The sequence below is a fragment of the Aethalodelphis obliquidens genome, unplaced genomic scaffold, assembly GCF_003676395.1.
Source record: "Aethalodelphis obliquidens isolate GAN/ISIS:26980383/991018 unplaced genomic scaffold, ASM367639v1 scaffold84, whole genome shotgun sequence".
Taxonomy (NCBI): domain Eukaryota; kingdom Metazoa; phylum Chordata; class Mammalia; order Artiodactyla; family Delphinidae; genus Aethalodelphis; species Aethalodelphis obliquidens.
In genome coordinates this window covers 2,406,107-2,429,728 of record NW_020838028.1, presented here as the reverse complement: position 1 = coordinate 2,429,728, position 23,622 = coordinate 2,406,107, and the positions used below count along the sequence as shown (strand labels likewise).

The 23,622-nt window shown below is 38.3% G+C and overlaps 1 protein-coding gene across 8 annotated transcripts in view; it reads left to right on the top strand.

Annotated features, from left to right (window-relative positions):
• TMEM117 (transmembrane protein 117) overlaps positions 1–23,622 on the top strand; it is a 558,938-nt gene that overhangs the window by 504,864 nt on the left and 30,452 nt on the right. For all 8 annotated transcript variants that reach the window (XM_027093552.1, XM_027093546.1, XM_027093548.1 and 5 more), the window contains one exon: positions 13,190–13,319. In XM_027093552.1, coding sequence (XP_026949353.1) covers positions 13,190–13,319 — 130 coding nt within the window. The remainder of the gene's footprint in view (positions 1–13,189; positions 13,320–23,622) is intronic.

Below are 23,622 nucleotides of genomic sequence, written 5' to 3'. Positions count from 1 at the left end.
AACCAGAACGGACACCCACTGTAAACAATCAGCGCATCCACCCTGGTGCACACCAGCTTTTAACTTTAACCATTGCAGAAGCTACTTAAAATATAAAAAGGAAATTTCAGGTCCCACTCAGAGTCCCTTATCCTGCCAAAATTGACTTTATTTGACACTAACAAATTTATTTGAAATTAACAGACTCATAATCTCTCTCCAGTTACTGCCTCTTTACTGTGTTCCCACTCACAGCAAAGCTCCTCATAAGAGTTTTGTAATTATTGTCTCTACTTCTCACTTCCCATTTTCTCTTGAACCAACTGCAGTCAGGTCTTTGTCTCCAACATCAGCTTCCTCTGGAGCTTGGAGGTCTTATCGAGATCAACAACTCCTGGGAGTTCCCTGGCGGTCCAGGGGTTAGGACTCCGTGTGTGGGGTGCAGGTTCCATCCCTGGTAAGGGAACAAAGATGCCGCACAGTGCAGCCAAAAAAAAAACCCATAACCCCTCTCCTACAGTACTGAATCCTATGGTTAACTTTCAGTCTTCTTACTTTCAGCTGCATTCAGTAAAGTTGACCACTTCTGCCTTCTTGAGACACTTTTCACCTAGCTTCTAGGATGCACTTTCTCCTGTTCTTATACACCATTCTTGCTTTGTTTTCCTTACTGCCTCTTGCAACTTCCAAATGTCAGAGTACCTCAGCGCTCAGTCCCCAGCCCTCTTCTCTTGGCTTTCTGTACTCCCTTTCTAGACGATTTCATCCAGCTTCATGGTTTTAGATCAGTAGGTGCACGGGTGACTTCCACATGACATCTCCAGTCTTGATCCCTCCCCTATGCTTCCCAGCTGCCTGTGCAATACCTCCACTTGATATATAGTGTGTTCTAAATAGACCTCTGGATTTCTTACCCACCTCCCTATCTACTACAAGTTTATTGGTTCCCCGAATTCTCCCTTCTCGGTAAATGATGCTGTCATTTACCAGTTGCCGGAGCAACTGGTAAATCCAGAAACTCAGCTGGCGACACTTCAAAATACATCTTGATCTGAACACCTGACCACCATTGTTTAACCACCATCATCTCGCACCTAAATTACTACAGTTGTCTTTAAACTGGACTTTATTCCACCTACAGCCAACCTCCCACTCTCCACATCACTCACACTCCTATAGCCACTTTATCCTTGCTGTTTCTGGACATTCCCAGCTCATTTCCTGCTCAGGGCCTTTGCATTTGCTCTTCCTTCTAGCTGATCAGCCTCCTCCAGAGATTTACAGAGCTTGTTCTTTCATACCAGTCAGCACTCCATACAAAGGTCATCCTCAAAGAGGCTTTCTTTTGACTAACTAAACTAGCACCCACCCCTAACTCACCATTCTCCATCACCTTACCCTGTTTTATTTCCTTTAAAGCATTTATCTCTATTTGACACCATATTTTATTGCTATTTGCTGATTGACTGGTCTCTCTTCTATTAGGATATATGCTCCATGAGACATTCTTCACAAAAAATTATGAAAATAGAAATGAACTTATTGCAAGAAACACTAGAGGCCCTTTACCTCAACCACCCATCTGATATTTAGATCAACTTCATACCCTCTCTATTGTTTGTGAAGTGAATATTTTTATATTGAATCACATTTATCCACTGATCTCCACTATTATTAATTTTTTACAGAGAAAAATGACTTCAATATTAAATAAAAATTTTACCAAGCACAATATCTACTCTTTTGACAGTATGCAATTAATTTTCCTATATAGCCTATAGAAGAAATTAGTCATTCAGACAATTGAATGTGACCATTCCTGGCAGCGTGCATAGAGGCAGAACAGATACTGGAGCAGTGACATTTTATACCAAATGTCCAAATACAATAAAGCACAGAATAAGCAAGGGCTATGTGACATTGAACCGCAGCCAGTGTCTGAAAAATAACATGAAATTATGCTGTCTAAAAATTTCCTTCCACTAGATTTCACTCTTTCCTCTTTAGGAAAAGAGGAGTTATCAGGAGTTCTCATTTAATTAAAAAATATATCAGTTTATTATGTAGCTAATATTCACTCTTCTTAAGAAGTGCAAAGTAGGTCAAGTTGTTATTTGATGATGGATGGAAGACTTTATCCAAAAGGATCTATCATCGAGTTATGACACTGTGTTTCCTTAGACTTTGCACTATCTTTAGTTGTCAGCAACTTGTCCTAGTCAATGGTTTGTCTACACACCTCCACACACATATACACGTAGGAGTCTCTACAATGTCAAGCACTCTTTCCTTGCATATTGGTGAACTCTATTGCCCTAGTGAGGGATATTGATTTCCTATTATTCCTAGATGCCACATGATGCATTTCTATTAGTTGTAAACACTTACAAGACTGACTTTTATTTTCTACTCCATCACATCAGTCTGCCAGGGCAGGACATCTGTAAATGAGGCCCAGTGCATTTCATCAGACACTCTTCCACCTTGGTGCTTAAACTAATGATGCTTTCAAGCTGTCTAAATATAAAAAACTTGTCTTTAACAACCCACTGCTATCTTGCCAGAGCCTCACAGTAAAGTCTCTTAAAAGTAACAAACTACACTCACTTCTCAAATCTACTCTGGGCTTGACTTATTTGCTTTTTCTACAGGCACTAAACTGTTACTTATATCTCATTGATGTATGTTGGCTTCAGAATTAGACAGGAAAATTCCTCTTGGCCTTTGCAAGTAAGAAAGATTACTGATGAAGAAAATACATTAAACCACACTACAAAATAGGCCTTCAGGATGAATTAGATTGCTTAGACAACGACAATTTTGAGAGTTTATCGGTATCTTAGAATGCATAAAAAGCACGTGTCAACTTCTTTAAACATTTTAAGTAAGGATTTACAGTTTGACTTGGATTTGTTTTAATGATGAATGAGATCTGCCGTCTCTTCTACTTGTTGAAAAAAGCCTGCTTCAACCAGAAAGCCAAGATTTTTCCCCAAAGGTTTTAAATCTTTTAAATAGCATATGCGACTCCTGAGAGAAAACTTCAAAAGGTTATGGAATTCATTTGCCATTGAGGGAAAAAAAAACAATAGTGAATATTAGGAGAAAATAAGAGTATAATTTATAAGAAAAGAATATTTGTCAAAAGACATCTAAGAAGTAAGCTGCTGGTCTTTCTCTTTAGTACATCCTTCACATTTACTGCAGGGTGTCTCTGATATTCAACATTGCCTTGACCACCTTCCTGGCGTCATCCACTGCGGGAAATGATCCTCCATATTTTTTTAATCACATGTTGGTTTACATTCTCTTTTCATGTTCTCTGACTTGTTTGGACGTGTCTCATGAGCTTCTTTACATTTATATGGTAACTAAATGTCTTGGATCATCCCAATGAGCATTTTTACTAATTTTCCAAACATTAACTGCCTCATCTCACAACATTTACATTTGACCACTTTCTTCCTCACATTATCCACTCTCTCTTCTCCTCTGTGATCTTTGGCAAATGGCTTTATCTTTAGGTTACTCTCTGTGTAATTCCAGTATACCTTGTTTATAGGGAGAAAATAAAGCAACAATTTTCTTTCATAATAATGAATCTCAGTTTGACATGTAATATTATTTATAAAAACAAGTATTTTTTGTCTCTGTTTACCTAAATTCCATTTACATGAAACCAAAAAGAGATGGTTGTATATCTTTAACTTTCAGAGAGCTCCATTCATCAATTCAACAAATATTTGAGTTCTTACTATATGCTGAGTACTACTTCAGATATGGGGAATATAACAGTGAACAAAACAGGAAAAATTTCTGTATGCTCCTTGGAGTTTACATTCCAATGGGAGAGGCAGGTAATAAACAAACAAATGAGCAACATCTACTATATGTCAAGATTTCCAAGGATTTATTCAGCTAAGTGACACCATGGCAGTTTTGCTAATTAGGAGAAGCATAGGGTTACTGAAAGAAATCAGGCACTCGAGATTCTTAATAAGAAACAAAAATATCACCCAAAGCATGAGTACAATTCTTCAGGCCACCACTGCTCACTGTCATCTAAAATCTTGTTGCTAGGACATGGTAAGCATAGAAAAGCTAAGGACACTTTACAAGCTGGGGACATTTTTGGTAGAATGATGTTCTGATATTCATGGATCTAAATTCAGTTCTGAATAGGAGAAATAGAAATTAACAAAGAGAAAGAAGCATATCTGTAAAGTTGAACAGATTATAGTTGAAAACTTCCCGAATATGGGAAAGGAAATAGTCAAGTCCAAGAAGCGTAGAGAGTCCCATACAGGATAAATCCAAGGAGAAACATGCCAAAGACACATATTAATCAAACTATCAAAAATTAAATACAAAGAAAAAATATTAAAAACAGCAAGAGAAAAACAACAAATAACATACAAGGGAATTCCCATAAGGTTAACAGCTGATCTTTCAGGAGAAACTCTGCAAGCCAGAAGGGAGTGGCAGGACATATTTAAAGTGATGAAAGGGAAAAACCTACAACCAAAATTACTCTACCCATCAAGGATCTCATTCAGATTTGATGGAGAAATTAAAACCTTTACAGACAAGCAAAAGCTAAGAGAATTAAACACCACCAAACCAGCTTTACAACAAATGCTAAAGGAACTTCTCTAGGCAGAAAACACAAGAGAAGGAAAAGACCTACAATAACAAACCCAACACAATTAAGAAAATGGTAATAGGAACATACATATCAATAACTACCTCAAATGTAAATGGATTCAGTGCTCCAACCAAAAGACATAGACTGGCTGAATGGATACAAAAACAAGACCTGTATAAATGCTGTCTACAAGAGACCTACTTCAGACGTAGGACACATACAGACTGAAAGTGAGGTGATGGAAAAAGATATTCCATGCAAATGGAAACCAAAAGAAAGCTGGAGTAGCAATTCTCATATCAGACAAAATAGACTTTAAAATAAAGACTATTACAAGAGACAGAGAAGGACACTACATAACGATCAAGGGACCAATCCAAGAGGAAGATATAACACATAAATATTTATGCACCCAACATAAGAGTACCTCAATACATAAGGAAAATGCTAACAGCCATAAAAGGGGAAATCCACAGCAACACTATGATATTAGGGGACTTTAACACCCCACTTTCATCAATGGACAAATCATCCATAATGAAAATAAATATGGAAACACAAGCTTTAAATGATACATTAAACAAGATGGACTTAATTGATATTTATAGGACATCCCATCCAAAAACAACAGAATACACTTTCTTCTCAAGTGCTCATGGAACATTCTCCAGGATAGATCATATCTTGGATCACAAATCAAGCCTTGGTAAATTTAAGAAAATTGAAATCATACCAAGTATCTATTCTGACAACAATGCTATAGGACTAGGTATGAATTACAGGAAAATATCTGTAAAAAATACAAACACATGGAGGCTAAACAATACACTACTAAATAACGAAGAGATCACTGAAGAAATCAAAGAGGAAATCAAAAAATACCTAGAAACAAATGACAGTGAAAACACAACGACCCAAAACCTATGGGATGCAGCAAAAGCAGTTCTAAGAGGGAAGTTTATAGCAACATAATCCTACCTCAAGAAACAAGAAACATCTCAAATAAACAACCTAACCTTACACTTAAATCAGTTAGAGAAAGAAGAACAAAAAAACTCCAAAGTTAGCAGAAGGAAAGAAATAATAAAGATCAGATTAGAAATACATGAAAAAGCAATGAAACAAATGATAGCAAAGTTCAATAAATTAAAAGCTTGTTCTTTCAGAAGATCAACAAAATTGATAAACCATTAGCCAGACTCATCAAGAAAAAAAGGGAGAAAACTCAAAACAATAGAATTAGAAATGAAAAAGGAGAAGTAACAACTTATACTGCAGAAATACAAAGGATCATGAGAGATTACTGCAAGCAACTACATGCCAATAAAATGGACAACCTGGAAGAAATGGAGAAAATCTTAGAAAATCACAACCTTCTGAGACTGAGCCAGGAAGACCTAGAAAATAGAAACAGACCAATTACAAGCACTGAAATTGAGACTGTGATTAAAAATCTTCCAACAAACAAAAGCCCAGGACCAGATGGCTTCAGAGGTGAATTCTATCAAACATTTAGAGAAGAGCTAACACCTATACTTCTCAAACCCTTCCAAAATATAACAGAGAGAGGAACACTCCCAAACTCATTCTACGAGGCCACCATCACCATGATACCAAAACCAGGCAAAGATGTCACAAAGAAAGAAAACTACAGGTCAATATTACTGATGAACAACCATGCAATAATCCTCAAAAAAATACTAACAAACAGACTCCAACAGCACATTAAATGGTTGATACACCATGATCAAGTGGGGTTTATCCCAGGTATGCAAGGGTTCTTCAATATACGCAAATCAATCAATGTGATACACCATATTAACAAACTGCATGAAAAAAGCCATATGTTCACCTAAATAGATGTAGAAGAATCTTTTGGCCAAGTTCACCACCCATTTATGATAAAAACCCTCCAGAAAGTAGGCATAGAGGGAACTTACCTCAACATAATAAAGGCCATATATGACAAACCCACAGCCAACATTGTTCTCAATGGTGAAAAACTGAAAGCATTTCCTCTAAGATCAGGAGAAAGACAAGGTTTTCCACTCTCACCACTATCATTCAACATAGTTCTGGAAGTTTTTGCCATGGCAATCAGAGAAGAAAAAGAAATAAAAGGAATCCAAATCAGAAAAGAAGAAGTAAAGTTGTCACTGTTTGCAGATGACATGATAGTATACATAGAGAATCCTAAAGATGCTACCAGAAAACTACTAGAGCTAATCAATGAATTTGGTAAAGTAGCAGGATACAAAATTAGTGCACAAAAATCTCTTGCATTCCTATACACTAATGATGAAAAATCTGAAAGAGAGATTAAGGAAACACTCCCATTTATCATTGAAACAAAAAGAATCAAATACCTAGGAATAAACCTACCTAAGGAGACAAAAGACCTGTATGCAGAAAACTATAATACACTGATGAAAGAAATTAAAGATAATACAAACAGATGGAGAGATATACCATGTTCTTGGATTGGAAGAATCAACATTTTGAAAATGACTATACTATCCAAACCAGTCTGCAGATTCAATGCAATCCCTTTCAAACTACCACCGACATTTTTCACAGAACTAGAACCAAAAATTTCACAATTTCTATGGATACACAAGAGACCCCGAATAGCCAAAGCGATCTTGAGAAAGAAAAACATATCTGGAGGAATCAGGCTCCCAGACTTCAGACTACAGTACAAATGCAAAAGTAACGAAGACAGTATGGTAGTGGCACAAAAAAAGAAATATAGATCAATGGAACAGGATAGAAAGCCCAGATAGCACATACTGTCACCTTATTTTTGATAAAGGAGGCAAGAATATACAATGGGGAGAAGACAGCCTCTTCAATAACTGGTGCTGGGAAAACTGGACAGCTACATGTAAAAGAATGACATTAGAACACTCCCTAACACCATACACAAGAGTAAACTCAAAACAGATTAAAGACCTAAATATAAGACCAGACACTCTAAAACTCTTAAAGGAAAACATAGGCAGAACACTCTATGACATAAATCACAGCAAGATCCTTTTTGACCCACCTCCTAGAGAAATGGAAATAAAAACAAAAATAAACAAATGGGACCTAATGAAACTTAAAAGCTTTTGCATAGCAAAGGAAACCATAAACAAGATGAAAAGACAACCCTCAGAATGGGAGAAAGTATTTGCAAATGAAGCAACTGACAAAGGATTAATCTCCAAAATTTACAAGCAGCTCATGCAGCTCAATATTAAAAAAATAAACAACCCAATCCAAAAATGGGCAGAAGACCTAAACAGACTTTTCTTCAAAGAGGATATACAGTTTGCCAACAAACACATGAAAGAATGCTCAACATCACTAATCATTAGAGAAATGCAAATCAAAACTTCAATGAGGGGCTTCCCTGGTGGCTCAGTGGTTGAGAGTCTGCCTGCCGATGCAGGGGACATGGGTTCGTACCCTGGTCCGGGAAGATCCCACATGCCGCGGAGCGGCTAGGCCCGTGAGCCATGGCCGCTGGGCCTGCGCGTCCAGAGCCTGTGCTCCGCAAAGGGAGAGGCCACAACAGTGAGAGGCCCGCGTACCGCAAAAAAAAAAAAAAACTTCAATGAGGTGTCACCTCACACCAGTCAGAATGGCCATCATCAAAAAGTCTACATGCAATAAATGTTGGAGAGGGTGTGGAGAAATGGGAACCCTCTTGCACTGTTGATGGGTATGTAAACTGATACAGCCACTATGGAGAACAGTATGGAGGTTCCTTAAAAAACTACAAATAGAACTACCATATGACCCATCAATCCCACTACTGGGCATATACTCCGAGAAACCATAATTCGAAAAGAGTCATGTACCACCATTTTTTTTGCAGCTCTATTTACAGTAGTCAGGACATGGAAGCAACCTAAGTGTCCATCAACAACTGAATGGGTAAAGAAGATGTGGCACATATATACAATGGAATATTACTCAGCCATAAAAAGAAACGAAACTGATTTATTTGTAGTGAGGTGGATGGACCTAGAGTCTATCATGCTGAGTGAAATAAGTCAGAAAGAGAAAAACAAATACCGTATACTAACACATATATATGGAATCTAATAAAAAAAATAAAAAATGGTTCTGAAGGACCTAGGGGCAGGACAGGAATAAAGACGCAGACGTAGAGAATGGGCTTGAGGACACGGAGTGGGGGAAGGGTAAGCTGGGACCAAATGAGAGAGTGGCATGGACATATATACACTACCAAATGTAAAATAGATAGCTAGTGGGAAGCAGCCACATAGCACAGGGAGATCAGCTTGGTGCTTTGTGACCACCTAGAGGCGTGGGATAAGGAGGGTGGGAGGGAGATGAAAGAAGGAGGAGATATGGGGACATATGTATATGTATAGCTGATTCATTTTGTTATAAAGCAGAAACTAACATACGATTATAAAGCAATTATACTCCAGTAAAAATGTTAAAAAAAAAAAAGTATGCAGAAGGAAAGGAAGCCATGGCTCTCATAACATGTACATACAATCTGTGCATGAAACTACTATACATACGTAGATTTCATGCCAAGAGAATCTCAGTAGTTTCTAGTAATCTCCCGTTCGTCAAATCTCCCTACTCAGCAGTCTGATTGGAAACCAACTATCCTGAGGCAGTTGCTTAGTGGAGAAAAATTTACAGTTGGTCTTCTTGTTAAAATTAGGGTCAGATAAAATATGAGAACCTTATGTGGTGGCAGGGAGGGATAGTTTAAAGCCCCTCATGGAACTGACTTTGGGTGAGAGATGAGCAGGTGATGAGTGTCATCAATGATTCTCTATTAGAACAGGTACAGCAGGTACAAATAATTCCATTACTGAGTCAAAAACAAAAAGGGTTGTCACTTTTCATGGTTAGAGCCTGCGTGTCCCAGCAGAAAGTATGTATTCTTTGGCCCGGGCTCTGCCACATGACAGCTACATTATTTTGTGACAATTCAACCTTTGTGAGGCAAATTCTTCTCATCCATAAAATGGGTTAATAATAGCAACATTTGGGGATGATTTTGTATGTAATGTAACTCTGTAGCTTAGGATGATGCTAGAACACTGCCAGTGCTCGATACTTTATACCGCAAGCATCCGCAGGTTTCCTTTAGCCTCTCATGTTGCTGGTTTACCAGCTCCCGCCTACACAGTAGCAGTGCCAGCCCCACCACACTGCAAGTCCCCCACAGTTATTTGTGTGTCGCCACAGTGTGACCCACAATTTGCTCCTGTTCTTCTATCCTTCTATGAAGCCACCTCATGCATCTCTTTGAGAGAGGTGCCCTTCTCTATGGTCCCGCTCCTGGTGCCCTCTGGGAGGACTCAGCTCTGACCCAAGTCCCATCAGAGACCTCAGGAGGCCAGTGCTGTGCCATGGATGAGGGCAGAAAGGAGAAGATGGCTGTTTTCCTTTTTCATCTGGACCTTGAGGCAGCCCTGGATGCGATCCTCCTGAAAACCGACCTATCTGCTTCCTCTGCTTCACTCTCAGGATAACCCTGACCTTGGAATCATGCTCAGAAATCAACCTTGCTTGCTGGCCTGTCTCTGTCTCTTCCATCTGTCTCCAGCAGTGTGCTAATTGCTGTCCAGGCATTGTCTCATCCTCACAAGAAGCCTGTAAGATTGACAGATGAAGATGGGGACTCAGAATATCATCCTCTCTCCTCTTCTATCTCCTATAAATAAATACTTGGGGTACCACCACCCTCGATGCCCCCATTAAGATGAGTTTAAAACATATTGCAAGTGGTAGCAACGGTTATTATTTTTTTAAGGACTTTTTTGATGTGAACCATTTTTAAAGTCTTTATTGAATTGTTACAATATTGCTTCTGTTTTATGTTTTGGTTTTTTGGCGGCGAGGCATGTGGGGATCTTAGCTCCCTGACCAGGGATTGAACTCACACCCCCTGCACTGGAAGGTGAAGCCTTAACCACTGGCCCGCCAGGGAAGTCCCAGCAATGATTATTATTATCATCCCATTCTAAGTCAAGGTCAAAGTTTATGCTGATTCAACGAGTCTGCAGAAATATACAGAGTAGGAACTGAACTACAGAAATCAGAGTACCAGGGAGAGAATGGGGGTAGGGAGTTAGAAGACTAAGGAAGACAGTTTTGAAAACCAAAATCTGGTCATTATAAAAAATAATGTATAAGGAGGGAATCTAAGAGAATTTACGTATCATCTCTTTTAGTAGTTCTCTTTGTTTTTAATTTATTAGATGGCATAAGATATTTTTCTCACACTTTCCCCCTAAATCCCTGCCTTGATCCCTTCTTTAAAAAAATAAAAGGACAAGTAATGCCATCTTCTAGATGAAGAGCAAGACTTTCTCTTCTCTTTCCCCTACTTTCCATTTCCTTAATTCATCTTTCTATCTCCAAGTACAGGTGGGAAATAATTGAGGAACAATTTGGGGGGGAATGAAATTTTGATCCCAGTCTACAAGAAATCTCTAGAGATTACTTTCAAACTAAAATCGATTTCATACCCAGTAGAAAGCTTTCATTTCATGAAATGAAAAGCTAAATGATAACAGTCTAAGAACATCTTTCCAAAAGAAGGCACCCTAAGTACACTTGCCGAATTACTACCAAGAAGTATTCTCTTCCTTTTTTTTCAACTTTTTTTTAAAAAAATGAAGTGTAGTTGATTTACAATGTTGTGTCAGTTTCAGGTGTACAAAAAAGTGATTCAGGTATATATATATATAGAAAGAGATACAGATATAGGTATTCTTTTTCGGGTTCTTTTCCATCATAGGTTATTACAAGGTAATGAATATAGTTCCCTGTGCTATACAGTAAGTCATTATTGTGTATCTATTTTATATAGATAATAGTGTGTATCTGTTAATCCTAAACTCCTACTTACACCAAGAAATAAGAGAGAGAATTTCTCTATTGATCATGCTCTGTGTTTTTTATCCAAGGCTAGTGAAATATTCTCTGGTTACCATTGCCAAGCATAATTTTTTTATGGCAGATGTCAGTTATATTTTAGTAAAAGACTAAATTCATTTTCAATTCTCTTGCAAGAGTCTTTCATGTAACATAGAAAGAACAAGATATTATCAGTGGGGGAAAAAAACAAAATCAAATGCACTTTAATAAAATGCAATCATTCACAAGTATTATTACCAATCCATTTCCTACTAATATTTTAGATCAAAATGTACCAAATTCATTCGGCTCCAATGCTTTGGGTTTTCTGAATTTCCAAAATTACATGTCTATTTGCTGCTGAAATCTGAAAAACCAGGAGAGGCGAGACCAACAAGAAATTTGCGTACACACTAATAGAAAAGGATGATAATGCATCATTTTCTTCTTATATATTTATTTCTTATTAGTGGTTTAAAGTGATCCATTGATCAAGAAATTAATAGACATTGAAAACTTTCCTGGTTACCACCACTCACATACTCGCCTTTCCTTTAAGGTTTATTCTGCCTTAATCAGAATTTTTACCAAAGAGAGGAGTGGAATGGACATGGAAACTCCTAAAATGTTCAGGCACACTATTATCAACACACCTCTATTAGCTGCATATATAGAAATCTTGGGAAAAAATAAGTTTTTTATATTGAGGTAGCAGATTGAAATCTTAAATTAATATTTTATTATTTTTTCATATCCAAGTTTTTAAAAAATATTCTTTAAGTTTAGGACTGTTAATTAATGATCATTTCATTACTAGAAATAAAAATATGGATTCAGCTTAAAGGTTTCTTCATTATTTAGTGTATTTCTTCTTCACATGCTAGTTATGAACTTTAATTTGGTACCTCTATCCAAAAACCAAGAGCAGATGAGACACCTAAAAATATCTTCATTTGCATCTATTTTCCTTCCTTATGAGACGGAGAGTCATCCCACCTGATTTTGCCTTGAAAACAAGGAAATAACTAATGACAATTTGGGAATTAATTCACTGTTCATCTCGCAAGCTAGTATGTCAGGCCCTCCATCGTTTGGTTCAAAGTGATGCTAAATTGCAAGAGGGTAGGACAGGAGTCTTTGGCATTTTTCCATTCCATATAGTTGCTAGCAGAGATGATTAATAAAGCTCCCTTGATGTGAATTAAGGAACTCGGTTAAGTGAATTAGATCCTATTTACTTTGTCTTCTTACACAAATATGCTGTTATAAGGTTCTTATTTTTTTTAAGTAGTGGAACAAAATATAACTAAATTACCCCATATTTTAAAAATATGGATCACTTCCTTCCTATAAAAATTTAAGACCAGGTCTCCAGAAAGAAAGACAGAAACATGTATTGATGCACATCAAATCTGCATTGGTTTCTTATTATCACATTAAAGAGACAATCTAAGGATATAAGTTATGACTTAATTTTGATTTTGTTTGCATACCGCTACCTAATTACATAAAACAACCATCACAGAACAAAACGGATACACCCAACAGCTAGCTGCATTTAAATGATTTTAAAATAGGTGCTTATAAAAAGTCAATTTTTGGTGTTTATCTGCTTAGGAATGAAACAAATCACAGATATGTTTTCATGTTGATTTTCTCTGGCAGGACTGGGAATTCCCACATTTCATGGGAGACGTCGATGTAAATCTTCCTGGTTTGCACACGCCTCACATGCAGTTCAAGATTCCTTTCTTCCAGAAGATCTTCAAGGAGGAATATCGTATTCACATAACAGGTATAATTTTGAACACAATTTGATTGTCTCCTAGTTAGAGTCATGCTAGCTGCTATAAAAGGCAAAGCAAATGGTAACATTTTAGAGACATACAGGAATATGGTTTTATTTTACTCACGTAACAGTGCAAGGCGGTTCCAGATCAGCAAGGGGCTGTGGACCATCATTCTGGGACTTAGATTCCTGGTGACTTTAACAATTTCAACTTCAACATCCAGTGGGCAAATGGGAATAATGAGAATGGGGAAAATGACTAAGAGGGTTTGCCTGTTTCTTAACCCCCTGGCCTGGAAATAAAACATGTCACCTCCACGCACATTCCATGGGGAATAACTAGTGAGATAGTCCCATGTAGAGTTGAGGAGAGCAGAGAGATATGGTCCCCCATTAGGCAGCCACTTGTGATGTCAGGTCTCATGTTCTAGCCTAGGAGTATCAGAGGTGAGTCATATCTTTGTTATGGATTGTTTGCTATCTCTGCCACCCTCCATAGACCACTACACCTCGGTTTTGTTCATTAGGTGGGTTTCTTTTTCACAACATACAGCTCAGTATATTTTTTCGTCATGAATACTCTTTATGCTTTGTTCTTCATTTGCTTCTGAGATCAAAACAGTGGTACCCGAGAGCTCCAATCAGACCATGTGCCTTTAGGGAGTTGGGCCGCTTCTCATTTGATTGAGAAAACTTATTGCTGTGGCAGGGCTCATGTTTGTCTCAGGCGATTCCCTTGTGGATCCTCAGATTATTCCATTTTCAGATGTGTCCTGCTCTTGAAGTAGCTTGAATATGATTTATTATAATCTTCTTCCATGACAACTCAGTCATTCTCATCTAAACAAGGCTTCCCAGAGCTTCGTTTTGTACCTCTTTTTCTCTTTGTAACAAGAAGCAGTCAGCTGAATGTTCACAAAGAGAGAATGGCATTAGTTCTCAAGCTGTGCAAATGCAGGTAATGAATGTGTGTGTGTTTTAAGGACAATGGCCTAGGATCCCACACCTGCTATAATAAAAACTGCTGAAGAAATCTGTGCTTACACGACCGTCTGTGCTGCCGAATAAAAATAGCCTGAGCACAGAAAACGTGAACATCTGAGTACTGCAAAAAACCTTTGCTCAACTTGAAGGCTGTTTTTTGCTTTGAGCATGAGGCAACCTTCCTAAATTGGAGAATGAGCTCATGAATAGGGAAGATGCAGCAGGTTTCTTTTCCTATTCAAAATGAATGAGGCTCTTCTATTAAATTCACTGGGTAAATCAATCAATTTGAGTTCAGGTCACATAGTGTGGTTTCAGAGTCCCCACTTAATCTCTGCAGCATGCTACCCTCTCCGACTTCTAAAACAGCTATGACACACGTGGTATCATCATATCCCTTTGGGTGGGCTTTTGACGGGACCATCTGTTCTTGCTATCAGCTCTTGTCTCAGACCATCGTGGCACTAATATTGTCTCTGACTGAATATCAGAAGCCTTATCAAAAATATACTGTTTGAGTGCAAAATATCAGGTTTAACAAAGGGGGTAATGGAGGAAGACTCAGAAAATCCACCGACCAGAAAGAAAAATAAAGCTGTTAAAATATTTAATTTCGGTCGCTTTTGCATAGCTTTGTCATATATGCTGCCATTTATAGACAGGGGCAGGGGTAGGTTTTGTGGTTCCCAAAGCTTACACAATTTGGAATGCTTCACTTAAGAATATGAATACAAAATTACAACTAAAACTTGTATTCAGTGTCTGGGAAGGGAGCCAGGCACACAGGAACCTCTGATGATTCAGCATCATTACTTTCAAGGTAAAGCCTCCTGTGCCTTTGAACTAAAACATTCATCCCACCAAGTATTATTTTCTAAAAATGTAAAAGGAGGAAAGGCTAGCTAAGTTTTTGCAATAGAGACTTCACATTAATAAAGTTTTCCAGAAGATGGAAATATATTATCATGAAGGCTTTGGGGTAGTATTTGCCAAATTATGCTGATTATCATATCATCCAGGAATTTTATAAATATACAGATTGTTGGGCCCCATTCCTAGTGGTCCCAACCCAGTAGGTCTGGGCAAAGGCCAAGGAATGGGACTTTTGTAAAGCTGCCCTGGGTGATGCTGACCATTGAGAACTGCTCCTTTCTGATTGAGAGGACACCGGTGAGGTCACTGTCTCCCTGAGAAGAGCCATGCAAATGATTGGGTATCTGGACCTACTAGGGAGGCTTTCAAGGGGCTTAAATTCAAAATAAGATAGGATACATGTGGGTTTTGGGGTGAAGGGCTCCACCATAAACTATTTAAATCCAGTTTGTGGTAAGATGGTCGTGTGCTTCCCCAGATCCAAGATAAAAATTTCTAGGAAAATGGTGACAGGTTTGGAGGCTGAAAAAAGAACTTTCCCCTCTTGTTTTGTCCTGCTGCTCTCTTTGTTCTGTGAATTGGTGAAGAGGTTGCTGAAGCCACTCTGGAGTATCACCCATCTCCCCTGAAAGGCCTTTGACTTTATCTGATGTTGTAAGATAGTTGTTTCTGGGCAAACCCAGGTAAAATCCCCCAAACACAGTGCTACATGTATTTTAACATGCTCAATCATTAGTAGCCCACAAATTTCCAAGTGAACTACAAACGCTAGCTTGAGAGGTTCCTTCAAGTTCTGCTTCTTTTTGTAAAGAGACCCTAATGCTTTCCTTGGTTAGCAAATCACCCCTGGGAGTATTAAGCGTGAAACCCTCTATATCCGTCTATGTTTCTCAAACTTTATGTGTATGAGAATCACCTGAAGAGCTTGTATGAAAGGTCTATCAGCCACACACCCAGAGTCAGATGCCTGAGGTAGGAGGTGGAGCCCAGAATCTGCCATCCTCTGAAGCACCACCAATGCTGCCTATGCAGGCAGCCAGAGAACCACACTTTGAGAAACACTGCGACTGAGAAACATTTTCTATAGTTAGAATTCCTCTCATCTCAGCTTTTATTTATTTTCTATGCACTTCTTAAAACAAAAGCCAAGGGGCAGAATGCAAATTCAATAGAAATGGGGTAGCCAGTGAGAAAGGCACATGTAGGGGCCTGACAGAAGCTAGAAAGTTCAGAGCTGGGGCCAACAGAGGAGGTCCCAAAGCAGAGCATGACCGGGGAAAAGGTCCAGAAGAAGCTGGAGCCAGGGCTAGGAAGGGATCCTGCAGACCTCCAGATAGCTCTGTCTATTGCTTTCTCTGTCTGTTTGTTCTGCACCAGAAGAGCCTAGACAACGATGGCTGGGGTTCTCCCAGGATCAAGGATGGCTTGATGGCCTCAACTATTATTTCTCTGTGATCTAGAAAAGATGTTCAGTGCATGCTGAGGCAATGGAATGTAAAGACTTGGTGCATAGGTTCCAGCCCTGCTACTAACTGGTGGCAGGGCCCTTGTCAAGCTCTTTAACCTCTTAGAGGTTCAGTTTTCTCATCTGTTAAATGGGGACAGTAATGGTACTTATCCCATAGGATTGCAGTGAGAATGAAATTAATTAATACGTACAAGGCACTTAAAACACTGCCTGCCATGAAGTAAGCACTCAATAAGCTCTCAGTATTTTTACCTAAAGCTTTTCCTTTCATCCCTCCAGAATCTGGCTTTCCTATTTAATTCACAAACATTAGGTAGCCTGAGAGAGGGCTCTCAAATTACTTTTCCACTATTCTGAGTTCTTTCCTGTTATTTACTGTGCTGAGTCCTCAAGAAAGAGAAATCTAAGAATGAAAATAAAAAAATCTCTCTCCCAATGAAATGCTCTGTATGTAGACGGTTATCCGACACTGATGAGTTCCCATTGACATTCTAAAAGCCTTTATGATTTGAGTATTTTTTAATCCTGATTCCTAGCTTGTTTTATTTATGCATGTCAGAAATAACTTGAATTGTTGCATCTGTTTAGCTCATCTGGATCCCCCTTGACAGATGGTTTGCTGCAGTATGTCTGAGCTTTCAGTTTATAAGCTGGGCTACAGCTTATAAAAAATAAATCATCTCTATCCAAGGGTGTGTTAAAATATTTTTTTCTGGGAATTTTGACTTCAGTAATAAAGGGGATAAATGGTTAGTGATTCGGTCACATTGGTGCTTTCAGCGCAAGTCCATTGTTCTCCTAAAAGTCAGTGCTAAATGCAACTGTGTAATTATCTCTTTTGCCCTCTTCCCTTTTACCTATAAGGTGAGTGCAAAGATGGATTCAAAATGTGATGTACTAAGTCTCAAGAGAGGAATGGCCTCTCAATTTAGTCTTGGAAGCTCCTATGAGTCCTATTAATGCCAATCCCGGTGGAAGCTCTGCCATCTGTCATCCCAGCCAGACAAAGGAAGTGTCCCATTGGTGGCCATCATCTGAGTAAATTAGGAGAGGGTTGGGGGAAAGGCCAGAAGGGAGGCCTGTGCATCTGTGAGGAGAGAATTCACACTGCTGGCACGATGATACCCATGGGAAGCCTTTCGGCAAAAATGGAAAATGTAGAAGTAAACAAGCCTGTGTAGGTCTGTGTTCTATTTCAGTTTCCTGAGATGCCTGAGGGCACAGGTGCTTTACAATGGTGAGAATGTGGAAAATAATGCTGAAAACCCCTTCATTTTATTTCCATAGGTGCCTGATTTCTGGCAAATGAGTTCCCAAAGATTGTTTTTTAAAGAGCTCTCCTGTGTCAAACAGATCATGGAAAGTGCTGGCGAGGGCAGGCCAGTGGTCCATCCGGCAGAATATTTTGTCTGGCAAAATTAGCAAGGGACTTGTTATAGGGAAATACAATGCATCCCCTTCACCATGACAGTCCCCAGGGATCGTGAATTTATCCAAAGTACACAAGGATCTCTTGCTATTCTCTCAGTTATGAACTTTTCTAAACCTTTCCTGCAGCAATTTCCATTTTCAGCGCATTTGTGAAGCTCTAGGAATGTACTATGTAAGTAAACTATGTTTACTTCTACATAAAGCAGCAATCCCTTTTATTTGTCCCAAACTCATCTTCTTCAAGGCCATGGTTGCTTTGCCCACTGCCTGTCAGTCCTTGCTGTCCCTAAGCTGGTCTGTCCTGTCCAGGCTGAGATATTCTGGGTTCACTTATGCATAGATGAGGATTTTTGTAATAAAACTCACGTGATTTTCAGGAATTTGTCTTTACATCCAGAAGAAAGACTTGAAATATATAATTAATATAATCTTTGAGACAAATATTTTGTTTTTCCCAATTTTCCAGATTTTATCTTATTTTTATCTTAATCTTATTTTATTTTAGCAGTATCCTGGAATTCACCAGATCATGGCGACATGTGTATTTGACTTGAAAGACTAGAACTTCACTCCTCGAAATTTTTCTGGACATAGTATCTCAGACATTTACGTAATGATTAGTGGACATTTTCTGAGTTAACATGTCTAAAGCTAAGCTAAGATCTAGGGAATACGGAAATGAGTGGCACAGTTCCCAATCTCAAGAAAGTCAGAGTTTGAGAGTCATCTAATTCAGTACAACTGCATGGCCCTTTCTTTCACATTTTATCATCACAAGTTTCTACCTCTATTCATCATATTGGATTATGTCCTAAAGGAGTAGCCTCCCACTTATGGAAATGACAATGACAAGAGAGGTACTTTGAGAAGCTATATTCATTTGCTTTTAAGTCTTAAGGAGATAATTTATTAACTCAAGTTAACTCTCATTAGTTCATCAATTATTTAGTCGTTATCTTCAATTTGCTAAATGGTCTCCTCATGGCCCAAGCACTTAATGTGGTTTCTAGATATCCCTAAAATACCTAGCGGGATGTAAAGAGATGCTAACTCAGTGAGCACTGTTTTCACTGATCATGTCTGGAATGAGAGGACATTGAATATGGCCAAGAAGCCTGTTACAGCAAACTGTTACTTATTTAATTATCCGAACGTTGTCTTCTTCAAGGCCATGGTTTCCTGCTATCCCATAATGGATACTAAATGGCTCTGTGGAGCATGACCACTGGACGCAAGAGTCTGGCTTAGCGGTGACACCCACTTGGTATAGAGGGTGCTCACAGGACAGCTCAACCTCAATGCTGACTGGGAACCCTACTGAGTAAAAGTTTTTACAAAATATTATAATTGCATATTTGAATCATGAAAGGTTCATTATATGGTGGAAATATCATCACTTATAGCTTTTTTCCTTAGTTGAAAAAATAGCACTTTCCCCCAAACTGTTATCATTTCCTATGCTGAGTGAGGGTGATATTTAATGAAGAATTCTTTTAAAATTAACTAGCCCATTCTTTTAAAATTCTTTTAAAATTCTTTTAAAATTAACTATAGACTCCCACAAAGTAAAATGATAAAACTACCACTGTAATATCATTTTTAACAATCAGTAAGATTCATTAAAAGCACAAAACACAAGAAAGAGGTAATCCCACCAACACCATGCAGGGATTGCTCGTTAAAGGAGACAATGAGGTATTTCGAGAAGGAGATTAATAGAAATAATGTATGGATTACTACCCTTCCTCCTTGCTGATTACATCATGCTATGTAGTTGAAACAGCAGGGGAAAATGCTATGTAGTTGAAACAGCAGGGGAAAATGCAAAATCTCTCATGTGATAAATGCCAAAATACCAAGCCTCTTGTTATGGTTGATTGTCGGTTCACAACAACACACATGGAAAAATGACAGTAGAAGCACTTCTAGTCTTTTTTTTTTTTTTTTGCGGTACGCGGGCCTCTCACTGTTGTGGCCTTTCCCGTTGTGGAGCACAGGCTCCGGACGCGCAGGCTCAGCGGCCATGGCTCACGGGTCCAGCCGCTCCACGGCATGTGGGATCTTCCCGGACCAGGGCATGAACGCCTGTCCCCTGCATCGGCAGGCGGACTCTCAACCACTGCACCACCAGGGAAGCCCATTTTTTTTTTTTAGCCTTTTGTGTCTTATACCTTGTCATGTGTGTCATTTCAGGGACTCAAAATTATCTTTTTATGGCAAACTGTTTCTCAGAATATACAATCTTTTTTTTAAGGAAAGCTTTCTGCATCTGAAAATTGTGTATTGCATCTTTTTTGCTCTAATGGTGAGAATTTTCTGGTCCATCATAAAACACTGAGATTTAGGTGATGTTTATTTCACAGAATCATCAAAGAGACTTTTAGGACAGGGAAGAAATCTCAAGGATTATATGGCTCAACTCCTTCACTTTATAGACAAGAACACTAAGGTTGAGTTGTCCCACCTGATTTTGCTTTCTAGTTTGCTGCATCTCAGAAAACTGTTTTTAAAGAGGAGAGAGTATTACCAAAGTAATAAAACACTGTATAGGAAAATAGGAGAATGGATGATAGAGAAAGATGAACATCCTTCCTTGTACAAATGGATAAATGGACCAGAAGTTATGTCAGGTGGGCAGGAAACAAACAAAAAGTAAGAAGAGCCATTTCTTCTATATTTTCAGCTGTTCCAAGTTTCGACTGAGTGGCTACAGCAGTGGGGGGAAGGACAATGCTACCTTCACAGAGGAGAAAAGGAAATAAATCAATAGGGATCCTGTTTCAGTTGATTCTCTCCTCTCTGCACTTCCCCACCTCCCAACACGATCTGTCTGCAGAGGAGGGAAGAATCTATCTGCTTCCAAATTTGTGTGTATAAAAGACCTTGTCTCTGGACTAATACTACTGCAAGCTGTAGACAAATTACAGTTGCTAAGGATTTTTAACAAGTTAAATATGGTGATTCAGAAAGCATATTTATATATAACTATACACTGGATCCTCTTGGATAATTAGTCCAGTGATATCTACCCAGTAATGTCAGTGCTTAGTAATTTATTCTGTTTTATCCAAACTGAAACATTTAGGATATATCTTTGTTACAAATCCTTACACACTCTTCTCTCTCTCTTTTCTATCACTAAGATCTTGTATTAACTGGATTGAAGAAGTAGAAGGAAGAAATGGCAGAAATAACACTACCCTACATTTTTGGCAAACAATACATTTCAGAGAACTTTTAAATATAACCTCTCATTTTATCCTAACAATAATCCTTTGAAGTGGGTATGTTGGTATTATTCTCCATTTCATAGAACAAAAAATTGAATAGTTAATAAGTAGAAGGATTTGGGGGAAGAGGACAGAATCATAGAACTGGGAGGCATCTAGTTCTGTTTCCTCAATTTGAAAATAAAATTGCTGAGATCTGGAGAGGTTAAACAAGTTACCCAAGGTTGTATTATTTAAGATGAGTATTAGATCTCCATCTGCTGATGTCCAGCCTGCAGTTTTTGTCACTATGGTACTCTCTCTCACAAATCAGTAAAGATGTGTTAGAGCAGGGTGATGGTATCCCTGTCAGGCAACACATTCTTAATGCATGTCTCCTTCGTCCTATCTAAATATTCAGACACCAGGTCATGTGAGAAGCAACATAATGTGATCCTTTAGTGTGACAGTTTAGTGGTCAAACTGACCCAGCACCATTCAACTTGGGTAGAGAAAATAATTTGAAAAAATGGAAAAAATCCCCTTCTGTCCTCAGGGTTCCTTCAGTTTGATCGCTGTACATTCACTATCACTTTTATTCTCTGGTTTTATTTTTTTCCTTTGACTATTAAACATTCCCTGAGCATCTTCTCCCCACCAGGAAAGCACCCTTCTCCAAGCTCCATGAGCATTCCTCTTTTTCCTCGCTGATTCCACGATGCTGTTAATGTTCAGTTTCTGACGTCATTACCCTGGAAACAGGACCCTTTATGAAGGACTGCTCTGTTCATGAGTTTATAAAAGTGACTAAGAGAGGATACACATTTTTCCAAGGGACCTTTATGAGTCAAGAAGGTGATGGTCAGTCACACAAGTCCAAGGACCTCTTCCCCTCACCATCCAGTCTGGCTTTATAACCCGTGTAGGTTACAACAAGGGAATAAGTATGGATCTTCTACAGCAAAGAAGTATCCAAAGCCCCTCTCCCAACTGCTTCTATCACAGAAGCTACAAATTATTCCTCCGAGATACTGAATGATAATCCCTGAACTTTTATATATCACCTGTCTCTCATTCTGGTTGGCCTTTTTTCCTATGATATTCTCCATTCTTTCCCTTCTCTCTCCCCTCAGACCCTCTCTTCCACATTACCTGATCTTTTTCTGTATGTTATTCTATCTGCAGCAAAAAAAAAGCATATACTAGAAAGAAACATAACATTTTCCAAACCGTTCCCTGTCTTGCTTTTCTTTCTGGGACCACATGAATTGCTATTTCCTGCAAAATCTTTTCTGCAGAAATTAGCCCTCAGTTTTTATTCCGTTTTCTCAATATCTGCAGCATTAATGGTTTGTATCACTCCTTTGGCACCTCTTAAATGTGGCCTCTTATTATTATTTATCTGTTGATGTCTGTTTCCTATTTCCCCCATAAGATGATGAGTTCCTTCCTAGAAGGCAGTAGCATATGTCTTCAGCATCTACTAAGGTACCCTCCACAGAGTCTATTCTGAGCACAGTAAATGTTTGGTAATGACGCTAACCTTTGTATTTGAATTTCTCTGGCTTGAGCTTTCTTAATTTGTTGTATGGTTGATTCTGTTTTCGTTTTGAAGATTCAAGAGGGCAGGGGTGGTTTGAACTTAACAGTACCAGATGTTATAAACATTTTATCATATCTGGAAAAGTTTCCAATGTTCTATCGTACTTTGCAGTTTGGGTGTGCCAAATAAATCATTCAGGCAAGAGCTTCCATTACAAATATTATAAACCCTGTATAGTTGAATGATTTCAGGACAGGCAGAGTTATAATTTCCCTTCATATGATTTATATAAATTCTCTTCATAGAGAAGAAGTTGCACCTTCCCATGCAAATGAAGACATTATCATGACTTAGGCAAGGCTTTGATGATAATAATAGTAACAATTACTGAGTTCCTATTATGTACCAGGCATTGTGCTTACTATCTAATAATCTCATGAAATGCTAACAGCTTAATAAATACTGTTATTTTCTGCTTGTAAAGAAATTGGAGTTTAGAGAAGTTAAACAACTAACCCAAGGTCACATAGCCAGTAGGTTTGGGAGCCAGTCCCGGATTAAAGTTCTTCAACCTTGCATATAATAGGAGATTGAAAATGTGTAATGACGATGATAAAATACTTTCTTAAACTCCTTACAAAGTTATATTTTTATAGAGCTATGTGTTCTATTGGAGTACATATTTAAAAATACATTTTTACCAATCTTAGTTTAAGAAGTTTGCCCAAGATCCTATCTCTCATGTGAAGCAGTAACTTAATAATGTTCACTATCACTATTTTTAAATACAAAATAAAATAA